This window comes from Aulonocara stuartgranti (assembly GCF_965226115.1).
Source record: "Aulonocara stuartgranti genome assembly, chromosome: 2".
NCBI lineage: Eukaryota > Metazoa > Chordata > Actinopteri > Cichliformes > Cichlidae > Aulonocara > Aulonocara stuartgranti.
The window spans coordinates 6,277,006-6,296,080 of NC_138940.1; the positions used below are offsets into that span (position 1 = coordinate 6,277,006).

General features: G+C 41.8%; 1 protein-coding gene across 5 annotated transcripts in view; it reads left to right on the forward strand.

The window, feature by feature from the left end:
• rapgef2b (Rap guanine nucleotide exchange factor 2b) overlaps positions 1 to 9,630 on the forward strand; it is a 113,086-nt gene extending 103,456 nt beyond the window's left edge. For 2 of the 5 annotated variants that reach the window (XM_082505882.1, XM_082505884.1), the window contains 8 exons: positions 1 to 24; positions 1,166 to 1,389; positions 1,805 to 1,972; positions 2,444 to 2,593; positions 2,974 to 3,175; positions 3,283 to 3,812; positions 4,686 to 5,101; positions 6,642 to 6,752. In XM_082505882.1, coding sequence (XP_082362008.1) covers positions 1 to 24; positions 1,166 to 1,389; positions 1,805 to 1,972; positions 2,444 to 2,593; positions 2,974 to 3,175; positions 3,283 to 3,812; positions 4,686 to 5,053 — 1,666 coding nt within the window. In that variant the 3' untranslated portion in view covers positions 5,054 to 5,101; positions 6,642 to 6,752. Of the gene's footprint in view, positions 25 to 1,165; positions 1,390 to 1,804; positions 1,973 to 2,443; positions 2,594 to 2,973; positions 3,176 to 3,282; positions 3,813 to 4,685; positions 5,102 to 6,641 lie in introns of all 5 variants that reach the window. The other 3 variants (XM_082505885.1, XM_082505886.1, XM_082505883.1) reach the window with 3 other exon arrangements.
• The last annotated feature ends 9,445 nt before the right edge of the window (positions 9,631 to 19,075 follow it).

Sequence of the window (19,075 nt, forward strand, 5' to 3'; positions counted from 1 at the left end):
GAAGAAGAAATGGAGAAGTTTAGGGTAAGTTTGGTGACCCTACAACCTTTGCCCTCTCTGCACCATGCACCCTTTTTTTCCCCTGCAGATTTTCCTGCTTTTTTGAGTTAAATCCGTTTTGAGTTAAATCCTTCTAACTCTGCTTGACGCTAACCTATGGATATTCAGTGGAACAAAGGTCACATATGCCAACATGAGGTTATAGTGAATTATTTGAGAATCAGTAAATAATGGGAATAATTGGAATACTGTTTACGACATGAGATAAACACACGCGTGACAAATAAAAGGATTATATCCAGCTTCCAAGTAGCAAATGCGACCTTTTTCTGATATGTTGTTTCCCAACATAATGCATGCAGCTTCTGTTTTAAAGTTTTGCCTGTCTTTGATGGTCGATCTGCTTATCAAAGCTCCAAACAGCCAGAGATTCTGGGAACTGAAATACTCTGCAACATGCTTTACATTCTTGTGGTCAAATGGGACACCATTGTGCACAGCCAACATTTAATGGGAAACATGCAGATTTACATTTCATTCACTCAAAAACAAAAGAAAGCAGTTTGACATCTGCAGCTCATGATTAGCACCTTAATCTCGTAAATACAACATCCATGCCTTGTAGCTGTGAGATTGTCTCGTAATAATATCTCTAAAATGTGGTTTGTTGTTGTTATAAGGTACTACTTGAAAATTTTTATTGAAACGTGATAAATTTGTTTCCACCATCGAGAACAAATGTGGCTTCTCATTGACTAACACCACAGGCGACTGCCAGGGTGCTGTTTGGCTGAGACCATGTGCAAAAAAACATGCTTTCACTACTACTACTACTACCAGCTCTGACTCAAACCACAGAAATGTAAACTATGACTGCACTACACTAGCCCCTCTTTCTACTGCCCTGTTGTTTGACTGCAGCCGTCATCGCTCAACCTCTCCCTCTGCCGTCTGGAATGTCTGGAATGTTTTGGAGTTGGGAGAAATGACTAAAGCTGGTCTCTGCATGTTCGAGTTTTAAATACCACACTCCCTATGTAGCCACATAGTGTCAAATATACAGTTTTACTTCAAAATCAAGTCATTTACAGTCTGAAGCCACACCTTTTTTTTGTCTTCTTGTTTGTGCGTCTCTGTTCCTCTCTATGTTCATGTGCACAAGCAGGTCGCTAAGTCAGGGTAGCGCCAACGCCGCCGTGCTTGACGTCACACAGACAGGTGGGCACAAGAAGCGGGTGCGACGCAGTTCCTTCCTAAACGCCAAAAAGCTTTACGAGGATGCCCAGATGGCTAGGAAGGTCAAACAGTACCTGTCCAACCTCAGCCTGGAAACGAATGAGGAGAGTCTTCAGACACTCTCCCTACAGTGTGAACCCTCCATTAGCACATGTGAGTTTGTTGCAGTTTTTCTTCTTTCTTTCAGTTTTTGGGGTTTGGGGAGTTTAATAGGGAAAAATATGAAGTTACAAAAGATCGAAGCTTGAGCGCAATTCTCCTGAGACATACTCATACCCTCACACATACTTCACTGCTCAGAATCAGATCCTCAAGGACTCACTGGCATGAAATAAAAATCTGAGTTACTTAGCCAATTTCCTCATTGTTGATGCCAAACCTCCTTTGTTGTCATTGCACTGGGGAGTAGTGGTCAGAGAGACTCTGTGAGCCGTGCAGCTCAGTTTTGATCGATACAAAAGTCTTAAGAGCAAATTTCTTCCTTCTAAGCCCTTTTTAACACAATTACCTATTAAATGTAACTTAAAGTATATCTATACAGAATACTTACTTATTTCCCACTACTCAGTGCCCAAAAATGCAGGTGGGAAACGACCAGACACTTCTCCAGTTGTGCCCAGAGCTGCGAGTCAACAAAGGGGTCAGCTGGCCAAAGGAAACCAAGCTCTCCAGGTCCCCGCTGTGGCCCTTTACCCATCTCGAAAGAAAGTGCAAGTCAAGGATCTGCCACCATTCGGTAAGATGAAGATTACACATAACCGTCAGTATTCAAGTATCATTTGAGTTTAATGGTATTTCCCCCTCCCATCATTGAGAGAATAGGATACGTGTTATTCTAGAATAAAGCTTTATGATTGTGAACATTCATTGGATAGTTATGAAGGTAAAATTCTTGGGATGTGAATCTTTTTATTTTTTAATTGGTTTAGCTTTCCGTACAGGTGGATACAGTAATGGTGCATGATTGCATGAACAGCATTCTGTATAGATCTTCTGTTCCCTTGTCCTTGTACATGCTCCTATTACCTTGTCCTCCTCATCTTTTTATTTGCAGACAATGGCTGATTCAGCTTCTTTGTGACAGTGCTGCCACCAAGAGGCTGGCTGGCAATAAACAAATGCAAAAAAATCCCAGACAATGCTGCTTAGCGTCCCAGCACCCTTGGGGTCTGGCAGTGTTCCTCATGTTAATTCTGCTCATCCACAGGCACCAGTTCCCCGCAGTCTCTGAAGAAGATCCTCGCTCTTTCAGAGGAGGGGAGCGAAAGACACCGGAGGCAGCCAGAGGACACCATGTCCAATGCCTCCTCCCAGCTCTCCTCCCCTCCCACCTCCCCCCAGAGCTCGCCCAAGAAGGGTAAGCCAATAATCCTCCCTCCCTCTGACACCACTCTCCAGACTGCAGTCATGGTGAGCTACAATTGCCACCTAGTGGCTGCCGCTATGTACTGCACGATGGCTCTCATTGTTCAGAGTATGAGAGACCAATATGATATTAAAGTTGACAGATGATGCGTGAATAAGAGTTGATTTATACTATAAAACAGATACTGTATGGATTTAATTTAGTCAGCCAGGTTTAAGTTGTGTAAAAACAGAGATAAGCACTTAGAATTTGAATGCTTTTCTCATAATCACGCACTACTTTTACCAATGACTATGAATTAAAAACTGTAAATTCTGATCTACTGCAAGTACATAAATGTATCGTCTTCCACTTCTTCCTCGCTCCTCCAGGTTACAACAGGATGGGAGACACCTACTCAGACTCTGGTCACAGTGAGATCTCCTCTCGCTCCAGTCTCGTTAGTAACTCCTCTTTCGACATGGCCCAGGAGGAGAGGAGACTTCGTCACTCCGGAGTAGTCGGGGATTCTCACATTGGAGGATCAAGGCTGGAACGAAGAGCCACAACTGACCCCGATCAGTACAGTCTTGGGTAGGATTACTGAGAACTTGATAAGTGAATCATTGTTTTGTTTTTTTTTCCCTTCTGAGGTGAAGCATCGTCATCTTTTATTCTTTTTTTTAAACATCATATCCTAGGTCATATTCATCAATGCAGGACTGTCGGGGCATTTATGCTGGCGGCCATACAGTACTCTCCTCACCCAGTTCAGAGGAACTGACTCAGGATCAGGGAGACCGTGTTTCCCTCGACGCTGCAGACAGCGGCCGCGGTTCTTGGACATCCTGTTCCTCTGGCTCCCACGATAATATCCAGACGATGCAGCAAGGACGTAGTTGGGAAACTTTGGCCTTTGGCGGTGGTGGAAGTGGAGGCGGCATTGGAGGGCTCCCTCCTGGCGGGCCAGATGCCATATTAGGGGGATCAGCTGCACTGTGGGCAGCACAGGCAAGGGGGAGCTGGGCATCTGCCAGCTCCTCCTCGTCCTCAGCAGCATACTGGGGGGAGGACTCCGAGGGGGATACCGGCACCATAAAGAGGAGAGGAGGAAAGGACGTCAGCACCGACCCAGAAACAAGTAGCATCACATCCACCGGGTCAGAGGAGGCAAAGCAGCTCGGCCGACCATCTCCATCACCCATCACTGTCGGAAATAAAGGCGGCCTTTGTAAGTGACTGCTAAGTTTTTGTTTTGTTTTTTTTATGCACCATTACGAGTCGGACTGTTTACTGACTTGATTGCAGTGACTTTCTAAAGTCTTTATTACCTCACAGTCATGAGGAGACTCCTCAAGTTTGTGCACCTCACAAAGAAACCTACACGTACCTGCTATATAACACATTTTAGACCTAAAATAATGTACAGATTCCAGTGGTGCTGAATTCTTTCCTGGCATGTCCTAATATAAATATTAAACATTATACATTCATCCTGCAGCAGCTCAGTGTCTCATTATTGCGGCCTGCCCCACAGTTTGAGAAACATTGGATTAAACAAACAAATGTCTTTGTGGCTTTAGTTTGTAATCCAGCTCATTTTAACCAATGATGTTTGGGCAGGCTGTGGTTGTCCCTGCAAAGACCAAGAGGGAAATGTATCTGGAAACCATCAGCTAGCATTTTGCTTTTCACAGTTTTGTTGTTCATTCCTGAACAGTGACTCGGGTCCAGAATTTTGGCCGCGATGTCCACTGGCTGCGCTGAATGGGGCCCAAATATCAGTCAACCCACAGGCCAAATCATTAGAGGATAGCTGTTGGGTTCCCAGATTGCTTCTCATTTAACTCTTGGCAAAAAAAAAGAATGAAATGGGCATTGATCCCAAAATTATGAGGTAATCCTACATCCTATCGAAGGATTGTTTTTCTTCTGTGCAGCAGAGCAGTCCAGATTTGAGATGGTAACATTTAATGACAGCATCTTTAAATGTTGCATCTCATCCTTTTTTTCCCTTAATTTTTGATTTGTCATCTTCTGCTGTCGCTGCCAAAAAAGCTTCATAAAACACATCATCACGTGTCTCTCTTTTGTATCCCCTCAGCCCGAAAAGAGGGCCGTTACCGTGAGCCTCCCCCGACTCCCCCCGGCTACACTGCCTTGACCATCTCTGACCTCGCTGAGGGACAGCACTCAGCCCAGTCTGTTCCCATGTCCACAGCGACCCACTCAGGCCGGCGGCCACCAGACTACACTACGGCTCTGCAGCGCTCGCGCATGGTCACCCAGTCGCCCGACTCCCACCAGGCCCACCAGGGGGCCAAGCACCGGGCAGGCGGCCTCCACCGCACTCGCTCACCCGCCGAGGAGCAAGAGCCTGAAGAGGAAGAGGAGGGTGAGTCCTTGTCTTCCAAACTAGTCGCTCTGAGGAAGCCAGTGGCACAGCATACACCAGAGACTCCCAGACCATGACAGTGTGTGTACGGGGGTTAACAGGCAGGGCCCGACTCCCCAAGGCAGGTAAAAACTAATTTATCAGGTTGCCCCCTCCACACCAGTGAACCTGCATGTCAGCAGAGATGCATACAACCCCCACAGCACTAGTAGCACCGGTCCCACTCCAAATTCCAAAAGTCAGTGGAAATTAAATTTGATCTGGAAAGTCTTGATTTGGAGTGGGACCCTCACCTCTTACCCGCAATATGTCATCATGCATGAGTCATACTTACTGGATTAGACTCACTACTTCTCTGCCACCACGCATTCTGCTCTTCTTCTCTCACTTTCTCACACACCGTGTCCAAACAGCATTCATCAGCAGACACGGTGTTAGGATCCTCTCACCCATGCAGTCAGTGCCTGAAAACATGCACCTCCATTCACCTGCACCAGCACACCCCTGACTCGCCTGCAGTGACTCTGAACATACTGTGTGTCGTTGTAGTGGTCTGGTGTAGCGAAGAAAGATCAAAATGTGGATAGATGTGCACTTGTTAAGTAATAAATGTATAGACTAACATGAAAGGCTAGTTTAAAGAAAGGCTGATGTGCAAGCTTGAAAAAAGGTTTTAGTTTAGGTAGTTCAGTATGCCTGCCTAATAAACAGCTGTTTGTTTACACACTAAAAGCAGCCACAAAAAGAAATTTGACACGCAACATGAAAATATTTTACCAAAATTGACATTTTAGAATCTTTTTCCACCCACAAGCTGCCTGTCCTTGATTTCATCCATGGTTTGATGCAAGAAATCAAGAACTGGAACTGAAACAGACCAAAACTACAAACATTTTTCCAACTTTTTGAGAGTGATGACTCAAAGAAGGCCATTGGAAGGAAAACAGTGAGAGAAACGGTAAAAAAAAAATTCCTGCCGCTAATATACACAAAAAAATCCCGATGTCAACAAATCATCTCAAACCTGTTAAAAATAGATACTGCAGTGCATTTCCAGTGGAGGACATTTCCAACTGGAAGCTTAAATAAAGCACATGGAAATGTTAAAGCTGTTTTTTGGCTTTGTATGTCAGAGGTTTCAGCATCTGCAGCAAAGTGAAGTGTTGGAGTAGTGAATGTATCTGTGACATCTGCCATGCAATCTAACATGGCTCATGGCAGAGTTGGCATCAGCAAGTTGTTAATTATCTGGGCAGTATCTCAGGCAAAACTATCCGAGCACCATGCCAAATGCACTTGGAGAAAATGCTTTGAAAATCCTTTATTGCTTTACATTTCGAAAACGCCACAGTCTGCCTTCAGATGACTGAGCAGCACTGTTGTACTGCGGTGTTTGTGTCCAATCAAACAAGTTTAGTCAAGCTTTGAAAACTTCCCTCGAAAACTTCAGATTGATGTGAGTTAAAGCTGATCAGAAAAATGATGGTATTCTTTGGTAATATTGTTGCCATTACATTAAGTAAAAGCTTCCTGAGCGATGTCTCAGGCAGGTTTTCATTCTACACATTGCCACTGCTGACCTCATTAACTCTTCAACTTTATTACATTCTAGCTCATGCATTCATTCAAGGTAACCGATGCCTATCTTTGTTTCTCTCTCCACAGAGGATGAACAGGTGTCAGCGGTTTGAGGGACAACAGTGGACATCTTTTTGCAGTAACTTGAAGTGCCCCTTGTTCAGGGTGGACAGGATTAAAGAGACAGGCAAACAGACTCATCCGTGACATAACGTGCCTGCCTCCTCCACTTGATTCTCCCTCCTTATTGGTGGATTCCTCTGCTCATCTCCCTCCTCCGCCTTAAAGCATCATGGAGGGTTGAATGACCCTGCATGCAAAAAAAAAAAAAAAAAAAAAAAAAGATAAAAATACTGTGAAGAAGAGATGGAGAGAAGGTCAAAGACGATTTAAAAAAATGCCTGGCACTTTGGAAAAAAATAAGACTGCAGAACCCTGACTGGCACTGGGTTTTGGGGGGGCTTCACCCAAGCCACAGACACACAAAACCACATAAATATTACTGTTACAAACAGGACTGACTTCTTAAGACTGCCCACCACCACCACCGCCGCCGCCACCAGTAACAAAATCCCAGACCTTGCTGTTGACACCACAGCATCATGACGTGTTGAGCTTCATCTGCACTTTCTCATTTTCTACTTTCTAAAAAAACAACAAAAAACAACAAAAAAACACCCAACCCAAGAACAAATAAAACTACAAAACAGACTAATGCTGAAGACGGAGAGAAACGGTTGACTTGACTCTTAATTTTCAACTTCCCACTAGATTTTTTTCTGGTTTGTTTGAGTTTTGTTTCTTTGATTGCACTCTGGGGGACCGAAAAGAGAAATCAAGTCAGCCCATAATTTCTCTGCCTGGACTGAAATGACCCATCTGTTGCTGAGGGTTTGAACTCTGAATCCAGTATTATCTCATGTCACATATGAAAGCTAATCACTTGTTGGTTTAAATCAAAGAGCTAGGAGGAGGACTCAGGTGGGAGAACCAACGTGCACACATGCACAAACAGACAGAGACACACACACAATACATTTTGCATACCCAAGCATAAACAAAATCACAGTTTAATTCAAAAGCTAGCACTTTCAGCACAATATCAGATTTTACCAGATGCTTGCTGCCACCCCCCCCCCCCCCCCCCCCCCACCCCCGGATAACAGGGTATGAGTGAAGCATATCAGCAGAGTGTGTCTGGTTATATCTCAGTCTTTGTATCATCTAGTTGCTTTGTTTTACACTGAGACTTTTGATGGCGATTATAGGAAAAAGCACAGAGATGACCCACTGGGAATCACATGAGGCTTAACGGTGTTGGTCTCTACAGTGCATCAGAGGCACACAAGCGAGCTAAATCGAGAAATCTAAGAATCATAGTACAAACTGTGAGCAGCAATCGAGCACTAATATTAGAAAAGTTGCCTTTCATTCCGTTATTTTTACTGATGAAAGGATCACAGACCAGCAGCAGGGCTGATTTTGTTTTAAAAGCTGCCAGTGTGACTCTACCTTTGCAACATGATCTTGTAATAGTCTGAATATACACCCATTTCCCTTCCAAATGAAAATATCCACTGATTCAGATTTGGCTTCTTCCCGACACAAACACACGCCACATCTCATGAATGTCCAAGCGCCTTATGATGCCATGATTGCAAACATTTCATTCGGCGGTTGTCCCCAATGTGAATCACCTTGTTTCAAGAGCAAACCTTGAATCAAGCAGTAGTGGAATGAAATGCCTTATTCAAGATACTTCCCCTGGCTTTTTTTTTTTGTTGTTGTTGTTTTATTTCGTGTGTGTGTGTGTGTGTGTATATATATATATATATATATATATATATATATATATATATATATATATATATATATATAGAACCAGGAAGTCGGGCATTTATTTTTGGTTGTGTTTGTGGCTTCAGGTGGTTTTATCAGACTGTGTTACAGTATAGTAGATCTTTTTGTCTCGGCATAGAGCGACCCTGCCTCCCTCCCTCTGTTGTCGTGCTACCAGATACATCCTCAGAAACTCTCCTCATCTGTTACAGACATCAGCTCAGTGGATGCTGTGTGTATATCGCTAATGCCTGCGTCCAGTTTTACATCATATCTCAGCATCAATGGAAGCGACTGAAAGTTTTGATCTTTTTTTTTTTTCTTTGACTCCGGTGAGGTAGTTGACGAATGAAGTACTTTTTTTTTTTTTTTTTTTTTTTGTTGTTTTTAATCCAAGGCTGCCAATTTAAACGATTAAGAATCCTCTTGTGAAACGTAAACTTTTTGTTGTTCTTCAGAGTGGCACTGATCACATTGATCAGTCTTTGAATGAGTGCAGTGTTTTCCACTGTGTTCTGTGACTTCGCTCTAATCATTTTTTCCCTAGGGTTTCTTTTGTTATTGTATTTTTTTTTTTTTTTGTAATGGTTGCAGATGGATTGTTAATAATTTGTTTGTAATACAGTGGTGACATGCATCATTCACGTTCATTCAACTCTGAAGATAATGTGCATATTAGCGGGCCGAGTCCTAGTTCGAAAAACAAAACGTTGCACAACAATGTACAAGCGTAAAAGTAAGTGTAGTAGGTAGAACTGCTACTCCGTTTGATGTGTGATGTCAGTGAGAAATGTACATTTAGCTGGTGATGATCTTCTTTTCTTCATTCTTTCTTGTACTACTTTGACCTGTATGTCTTTTAAAAAGACAATTGGTGGAGTACGTATCGGTTGTTTTTTGTATTTTTAATACAATAATTGTAAATATTGGTTATATTTTTGTTCAAATGTACTATGTTTATGCCTCAACATCCAGTTTATATGAAGCTGGGAATCAATAAAACTGCATAAAGAATCAACACCTAGGTTTAAATTCACTTATTCATTTCTTCTGCATTTAGATGTCTTTCTTTTCATTTTTCTTTCTAAGGATTTTTTCCCCTTTTTGTCTCCAGATGCCGTCTAGTGTTTGCACAAGTCATGGAAGCAACTTGAAAAGTGTAACGCTCATCCTTTTCTATCTGACCACAGAGTGTCAGAGTTAATAAAAGAGATATTGAAGTCTCCTCTTGCTTTTATGTACTTGTTTTGTGTTATCTTGTGTTATCTTGTTACTCTGAGAATAGTACAAGTCCCCACTCTAATTTTTCTCTTGGTGTTCTAATTTACTTGATTCCTCATTCGTTTCTTCAATTACCCGTTTCTTTTTCTAATAAAGTTCTACAGTTCCCATAATAAGAGAAGTAAATTGATGCCAATACATCTGACCAGTGTTGTGGAAATGATGCGGGGTTTGTTTGTTTTTTCTCTTGAAACTGAGACATTTAATTCATCCCTTCGTTGTTCATGATAACTGCTGAGATTTATATTTTTCCTGAATTGGGAAAAATGGAAAGATGAAGCAACACAACAATGGCAGGCAGCGTTATATAAAATTAGTTATTTTCCAAGGGGACTGGAAGGGACTCTGGTGGTTCAGAAGTTTGAAAATGTTAGCTGTGCGTCCTGTTTTAACTTCAGTTCTATTTTTGTTGTTTTCAGTTTAGTTTGATACTTCTCAGAGTGACTTTGTTCATTTCTTATGCATTCTTCAGTGATATTAAGTTACTTTTAAGTTTAGTTTTCATGAAATGTGTGATGGCAAGATAAGAATTAGAATAATGGATAGGATTGTCAGAATATACACTCAGAGGCTATATACACACTTTATTAGCTGCAGCTGTTCAACTGCGCACATTTAATCAGCCACATGGCAGCAACTCATTTAGGCATCTCTGGTAAGTGGCAGTTCTCTGAGTAAAAATATTGATGCAATGCAAGAGAGCAGAGGAGAATTGCCAGATTGTTTTGACCCAATAGGAATGCAACTGTGACTAAAATAACTTTGTAACAACCAAGCTGTGAAGAAGAGCATCTGTGAGTGCCAGACACATTGAACTTTAAAGGAGACTGGCTATAGTGGTGGAGGACCACACTGTGTGCCATTCCAGGGTCAATAAATCTGGACAATAGAAGATTGGAAAAACATTGCCTGTTCCGATGAGGCTCGATTTCTGTTGTGACATTTGAATGGTAAGATCAGCATGAAAGCATGCATCCATCCATCCAGCTGTGTCATGCATCAGAAGATGGGTTTGGTGGTGTTTTTCGTTTTTTAACAAAACACTACTCAAATGGGTCACCAGACCTCAACGCAAAAGAGAACATTTTGCATGTGGTGGAATGGGAGATCAAACCTGCAGAAACTGTGCGATGCTATCATGACACCAAATCTTAGAAATGTTTCCAGCACCTTGTTTAATCTGAGCCACAAAAAAATTAAAATGGTTCTGAAGGCCAAAGCGGATCCAACCGAGTAATAGTAATGTACCTAATGGCCACAAGAGGGCACTCTAACAGTTAAGATCTGAACTCTGTTTGCTCAGACATTAAAGTGAGTGTTGTAATGCATAGAAAATATGTTAAATTGATTGTAATTGCTCAGATTTTGAAATGAAGAATGATTTTATTAGAAACCCAGTTTAAAAGAAAGCCCTTTTGTTGTGAGGGAAATCAAACTTAAATGTAACTAACCCGTGTCGTCATAGCCTAATAGCATCTTTTTTTTTTTTCTTTTTCTTTCTTTTCCCCCCAGAGCCTCGGTTCAGGTGGGGAGACTCCCTGTGCTCATGCAGTCTGAGATTATTCCGGCTGTTGCGGTGCTAGTCGGCACCATATCACAGCTCGACATTTCCAGTCCTCATGAATAATGCAAGCTCAATGGTCCTGGTTCCTGCTATCATGGAGCCGAGGGCCCCAATTTGTCACACTATCCAAAATATGATGCACATCCCCAACACGAGAGTCGAGGAGCTGCCTTCACATCCACACACATGTACAGACTGGTAAATAAAGGTATAAATATCTGTTTCACTGCTCCAGTTCTGTGTCTATTCTCAGCCTCTCATAGATAAAGAGAAACAAGAGGATAGGGGAGATGCAACTTCTTTTTCCCTTTTTTTTTTTTTTTTTTTTTTGCCAAATTCCAATACTGAGCCATTTTCAAATTGGTTCAAATTAAACGGTCAAAATGGCTACAAAGATGCTTAAGTTGCCTGTGGTATTTTGGTTAGTTACCATATTTCTCAAGGGTATCAAAGGCTCTGTGGCAGCGTTTAGCTGACAGTACTGAAAGAAGTTAATACACAGGTTTTATTAACTGCTGCCGATTTCTGTTATCTCGGGTGTTATAGAACCAGTTAGTGACAGAAAACACTGGTCTCTTCCCAGCTGTTATGAGTCTGGAAAAAATGCATTAAAGTCGTGGCCTTTATGCATGTCTGTTTGACTCTCCGAGGAAAGAGATGTGGACCAGAGGACTCGAGAACGATAGACTGCATAGCGTTGAGCTCTTGTTATTCATGGGGTGTGGTGTCACATAACAACTGCAGTGTAAGCGACACAAAAAGTGCCTATATGTATATATTTTTTTCCTAATTTCCATCATACAGAGGCACAGCTCTAATGCTGACAAGTCATGTTTTTATTGTGATAAAATGAAGTTAAAATATTCTCACTGCAGTCGCCTGCATTAGAAAGATAACTGTGACTGACATGGGAATCGATGTGGAACCACACATGCCCAAAAAGGAAAAAACAAAACAAAACAAGCACTGCTGCTGCATGAAATTACAGAGGAAACGCTGCTGTAATCTGTGTCCGACAGTACCACCACCCCCGAATATAGTTAAAGGCCATATGTTTACTACTGGCTTGGCTCTGGAAGTGTGCAGCATGCTCAGAGGCACCAGGGGGCACTCTTTCCTGTAAAATGCCGCCAGATAGACGTGTCCACTCTTTCCCTGGGCAATGGGCCTTATCAATGGGTAGCAGGCAGCCATTGGTCCTCTGTAGATAGCCGGGCTGGTTATGTGTGCAAAGCCTGGGCCCAGAGTGTCGACCGTGTTCAATCGAGGCAGCCGTGGGTCATATTATGGGACTGTCTGGATTCCTTTCATGGTAAATTGGATGAAGGCTACAGCACTAGAGCTGAAGGGAGTGGAGATGTCACAGTGTTCAGCAGGCTATGTCTGGACTTCACAAGGCTACATAGGCCTGAGCAGACTATTCACTTAAAAGCTGTCGGAGTCAAAGAATTGAGAAAAAGAAAGATTAATAAAAGCTGTATACGCTCCCCTGCCCAGGTGCTTTCCTCTGCAATTTGCTGTGGTAAAATCCAGTGAAGGTTGTGGGTCTGAAGGGAGGGGTTGAAGAGCACTTTAAAGCGCATTCATTCTTTTTTTGTTTTGATTGAGAAGAATGTTCTCATTGCACACGGTTCATAAAGGGACTCGTGCTGTTCCCTTCACTCCCAGAGCCTCTTGTAGAGAGCCGGTAATTCAATATCAGCGTGAGGTTCTTTAATTACTGTCGGTGCATGTACCTGGGCTTATTACATTTTGTGATTTTCTCAGATATTTCATACATAATTGGAAACAATAAGTGTTATATCACAGTTATCTCTGAAAGATGTCTAACGGTGATATGGGGTTAGATATAAATCCACCATTTCTCTATAAAAAAATAGATAGTGTACATTCCCTAGCGGTTTCAGCTTTTCAAACTTCACTCCAAGAGGCAATTGCCACTGTCAAAACCGTACATTTTGAGGTGCATCAATACATTTTGATATTTTATGATGCCTTTTAAGGAAAAAAAAAAAGTCAATACAACAAATCAGAACAACAGCAACCGTATTTTCTTTTTAGATAAGCGGTTCCAGAACTACTCAGATCTGTTATTATCTTGCATCGATCGTTTGGTTATTTGCCAGAGAAGAGCGGCTTTCTTGTGTTGTGCCGGTGGTGCTGCTGTGCCCTCAACTCTGCTGCTCCGGCTCTCGAGTTGCCACTGTGGTAGATTAGTAGATACTGAGATCCGCCTCTGACAGAGCACCTGCAAATGTGCAGAGATAAGAAGAGGGAGCCACCCTATAAACAGAGTAGAAAACCAGCAGTGCACACTTAAGCAACACTCTCAGGACTGACAATAATTCAGCTGTGTTGAATTTTTTAAGTCATTCATAGTTTGGAATTTGTATCAAGTATCTATCTCTCTATCTATCTGTGCAAGCTCTTTCACCTCTGCCTCACACACTATTCCCATAAATAAATCTGTGACTTTATGCTCCCTGTTGCCTTGCAGAAGTGATTCGGTGGAACCTGACGCCTCATGCAGTAATGACTCTCTTGTCATTCATGGCATTGGCAGAAGAAATCACAGAGTGAGAAAATATCTTCTCACTATCTGCTGTGGAGGAGTATAAAGGTCTGTAGTCATTATGGAGGAGGCCCAATAAAAATTGTTCAGATTCAATGGCTTTAGTCCAAGAAAACATAGAAAACACAACAATCTTTCATACAATGCTTAGTGGGAGAACAAACTCAATTCTAGATGCCATTTTCAAGTCCTAAGGTATAATTGGCAGACGGTTAGCTTAGCTTAACATGCAGACTGGAAGCTTTCTCCGTAATAATTTACTGCATGCATTTATATGTCACTGTTGCATGCCATTAGCACTGTGTCTTTTCTCTTCTTTCATGGTCTGTTCCTTGCCCTCGGTCTCCCAGTAGCTTCTTGCAGGTGTGAGTCTCTGTAGGGCTGCATGCCTGCAGTTACCTGAGCCAAGAATTCTATTGTGTGTTGTATTCTTCCCTGTTTCCTTTTCTCATCTTTTCTCTCCAGTTTTTTCTCTGAACCCCAACTGGTTGCAGCAGATGGCTGCCCTCCTTGAGCTTGGTTCTGCTGAATTTTTTTTAAAGGGAGTTTTCTGCTTCTTTCTTCCCAGTGTTGCCAAGTGCTTGGTCATAGCAGGTTCTTAAATTATTGGGTTTCTAATATTGTAAATTTATTATTGTGCCTAACAATATACAACACCTATTGATCAGTCACGACCGAACAGGCTTTAGTTGCATGCAGGTAAACGGTCAATATGGGGAAACAAAAACAGATAGCATCTGCCAAAATTTGATCTCGAAGCAATATGCTATTGGGCTTTTGTTAGCTTTCCCCACCTTAATTAATAGTTCTTTAAACAGCAGTGCAGAAAACAAGAAATTGATCAGATATCCAGAAATCCTGAGTATAATTAAGCCGTGAAAAGTTTCCCATTCGCCCAAAGATCAAGTCAGCACAACAGACAATGTGTTCCCAAATGGTTGAGTGAGGCCAGTGTCAGTTGTTCAAGAGTCATCATGCAATGAAGGATCTACAGGGTGGGCCATTTATATGGATACACCGTAATAATATGGGAATGGTTGGTGATATTAAAGTCCTGTTTGTGGCACATTAGTATATGTGAGGGGGCAAACTCCTCAAGATGGGTGGTGACCATGGTGGCCATTTAGAAGTCGGCCATCTTGGATACAACTTTTGTTTTTTCAATAGGAAGAGGGCCATGTGACACATCAAACTTATTGGTAATGTCACAAGAAAAACAATGGTGTGCTTGGTTTCAACGTAACTTTATTCTTTCATGAGTTATTTACAAGTTTCTGACCACTTATAAAATGTGTTCAATGTGCTGCCCATTGTGTTGGATTGTCAATGCAACCCTCTTTTCCCACTCTTCACACACTGATAGCAACACCGCAGGAGAAATGCCAGCACAGGCATCCAGCATTCGTAGTTTCAAGTGCTGCACATCTCGTATCTTCACACCATAGACAATTGCCTTCAGATGACCCCAAAGATAAAAGTCTAAGGGGGTCAGATCGGGAGACCTTGGGGGCCATTCAACTGGCCCACGACTTTCCTTTCCAGGAAACTGTTCATCTAGGAATGCTCGGACCTGGCACCCATAATGTGGTGGTGCACCATCTTGCTGGAAAAACTCCGGAAACGTGCCAGCTTCAGTGCATAGAGGGAAACACATCATCATGTAGTAATTTCAAATATCCAGTGGCCTTGAGGTTTCCATTGATGAAGAATGGACCCACTATCGTTGTCCCATATACCACACCCAACCATCACTTCTGTTGGCCCAACAGTCTTTGAGGGATCCATCCAATGTGGGTTAGTGTCAGACCAATAGCAGTGGTTTTGTTTCTTAACTTCACCATTCACATAAAAGTTTGCCTCATCACTGAACAAAATCTTCTGCATGAACTGAGGGTCCTGTTCCAATTTTTGTTTTGCCCATTCTGCAAATTCTGTGCGCCAATCTGGGTCATCCTCGTTGAGATGCTGCAGTAGCTGGAGTTTGTAAGGGTGCCATTTGTGAGTAGCTAATATCCACCGAAGGGATGTTCGACTAATGCCACTCTCCAGTGACAGCGGCGAGTGCTATGCTGTGGGCTCTTGCTGAATGAAGCTAGGACAGCCACTGATGTTTCTGCATTAGTGACAGTTTTCTTGCGTCCACATTTTGGCAAATCCAACACTGAACCAGTTTCACAAAACTTAGCAAGCAGTTTGCTGACTGTAGCATGGGAGATGGGTGGTCTCGTAGGGTGTCTTGCATTGAAATCTGCTGCAATGACCCGTTTTCTGCGTTCACCAGAAATCAATACAATTTCGATCCGCTCCTCACATGTTAACCTCTTCGACATGTCAATGGCTGTGAACAAAGAGAAACTTGTAAATAACTCATGAAAGAATAAAGTTACGTTGAAACCAAGCACACCATTGTTTTTCTTGTGACATTACCAATAAGTTTGATATGTCACATGGCCCTCTTCCTATTGAAAAAACAAAAGTTGTATCCAAGATGGCCGATTTCTAAATGGCCACCATGGTCACCACCCATCTTGAGGAGTTTGCCCCTTCACATATACTAATATACTAATGTGTGATTTGGAATTTTTGCTATGCTAAGCTAACAGACAGCTAGCTTGTATAGCATTTCTTCAGTTGACTCTTGGCAAGAAATCAAATAAAATGCTCTCAGAAACACATCCACCAATTATTTCATTTTTCTTCTTGAAACTTGAATTAAAGCCTCACATATGCAAACAACATTCACTCAGCGGCCACTTTGTCAGTCACATCTCACTACTATCATCCTGGAGTCTCTGGCCTTTAGAAATGGTTAATTTCAAGGTTAAAATACACCAAGCAAAATAAGCAGAACCTATCTGGAAAAAATATAGAAATACTTCTTTCATGACTTTATTGTTAGGAGAGAAAAGCTGACTTGTTGACTTGTAGAAAACCGTATATAGATTAGACTCAAGAAGCAATGAAAAGAAGTAATAGATTCCTAATAGATTCCTTGCACTCGAGCCAGATGTAGTTTTTCTTCAAAACTGAAATACGCATTCTTGCTGTTGTACAGTCACTAAACTGCATACTGAAGATTTTCCACATCAACGCGAAGCTTTACATTTAACCCAAAAACATAATGCTGTTAACAAATTCTGATATATTTTGTTACAGAAAATGTGTAGGAAGCATGAAACTCAATAAGTGACTCATTCCCTCATATGTTTTCACATGCTGTTTTCTTCTCCTTTTTATTGAACCCAAAGGATCCCATTTGATCGCTATCCAAGCTGTAAATATAGCTGAGGGCCATGCTTTGAGATGCTTTGAATTCAAATAGATCTTTTAAGGGAACAACCACCCATGGATTCACTTACAAACCTGACTCACAATAAGCTAGTTGGCATGCTGAAGGGGAGAGTCTGGCCCTCCATTTCAATGGACTGCATTGCCGGAGTGTGATTAAAAGGCCTCGCCCTACTGAGAGGTGATATTTCTAACAACAGAGAAATGGTTTAAGAAGTCCATTATAAGGCAATAAGCCATGGCTTACTAGCCTACAAGACACACGGTCTACGTAGTCATGTGAATTTCACGTGTTTTGTATTGAATCTATGAATAATGCAATGATACCTGGGGATTGCTGCTGAAAATGTCAAAAGTAAAACCATTAATGTGGCTAATATCCACTTTTTCCATGGGGATCATTAATGTTCTATTAATCTCCTTTTTTATGTTTCGCCAGTGTAAGCAAATATCTTTCTTTTAATATTTATTACTTCAGTGATAATCCACAGTGACATTTACAACTAACACCCATGTTACAGATGGGGATTGCAGAAAAAAAGTTTTGGGGTTCTGTGTTCATTTTGTTTGTTATCTAATGTTTTTCAGAGGAGGTGAGAAACTGCTATTGTACTATTGAATTCTTCACTCTTTTACAGCATTTATGGGCAAATGAGCCGTTCAGAATTTATATATAGCTGCAAGCAAACAAAACAGTACTTTAAGAGAACTCGCTAACATTAAGTATCCCCTGCTGATGCATAATAGGCGGCTCCGGAAATTACTCGGTAGACATCAATTTGTGGCACTGGAGGAGACAATGGGTAGACTAATTAAGTGAGGGATATGGATATGTATGCCTTAACATGACATCAAGAAGCTATTTCAGCCTACTGACCAACCTACACTTAATTCCCAACCATGAGCATGGTTAATAATCAGTCACAGTAATACAGAAATAACTGGACTGCCACAGTACAGAATGTACAAATGTTCGTTTACACTGTCCACATGCTACAAAGACATGTAAAAGTGTCAGTGATGTTGTTAACTGCAAAACGGTGGCACAACGTAGCAAAAATACAGCAAAAAACCCCAAACTCCTTCTTGATAAAAAGTCACTGGATGCTAGCCTAGCCTCAATCAATATAAAATCAGTCAAAATTTCAAGCCATCTTCGTGGACTATAATGCATGTTTAATATCTGTTACCTTGTAAGCTGAAGTGTTTTATTTTGTGCACCAAAGGAAACCTATGACAGGGAACAGCTGGGCTCTGTGATCCTGAAATATAAAGCTGGTGCTGGCATTTCATTCTGTCTCGCTCACCAAGTTACTATCATGTCATCCATCATCTTTAGTTTCTATGCGGTGTTTTATGCACTAATACTTTGGTATTTAAAATACTTAAACTTGCTTAATGAATTACTTTGTTAAACTGCCAAATCAGTGTGTTCACTGTTTTTCTGATGGCCTTGTGTAATTTTAGGACTGGGTTGGACCCCCCCCTCCTTTTGCCTTCAGAACTGACTTACCTTTTATTTGCATAGATTCAGAGATTTTCATCTATATATTAACTTTGTTGTTAATTTTGTTAATAACTTTGTTAATCCTCCAGGAAATTGCTTTGTCCTCTGCATTTAACCCATTCACTCAGTGAAGCAGTGGGCAGCTATCAATCCGGCACCCAGGGAGCAGTGTGTAGAGACAGTATCTTGCTGAAAGGTATTGCAAAGTAGCCATTCGGTGGATTTGAACCCCTGCCCTTCCGATCATGGGGCAAACACTCTTTACAAAGATAAATGGGTAGGACTCAAACCCATGCCGCCTGCTTTCAGAATGCATTTTTAGCTCAGTGAGCTAAACCACAGCTCATCAACATCATATAGGTGCTGCCGATTTTTCATGATGCAAATCCCACATTTCACCACATCCCGATGGTGCTCTGTTGGATTGAGATTTGCTGACTCTGGTAGCCATTTGAGTGTTGTGAACTTGC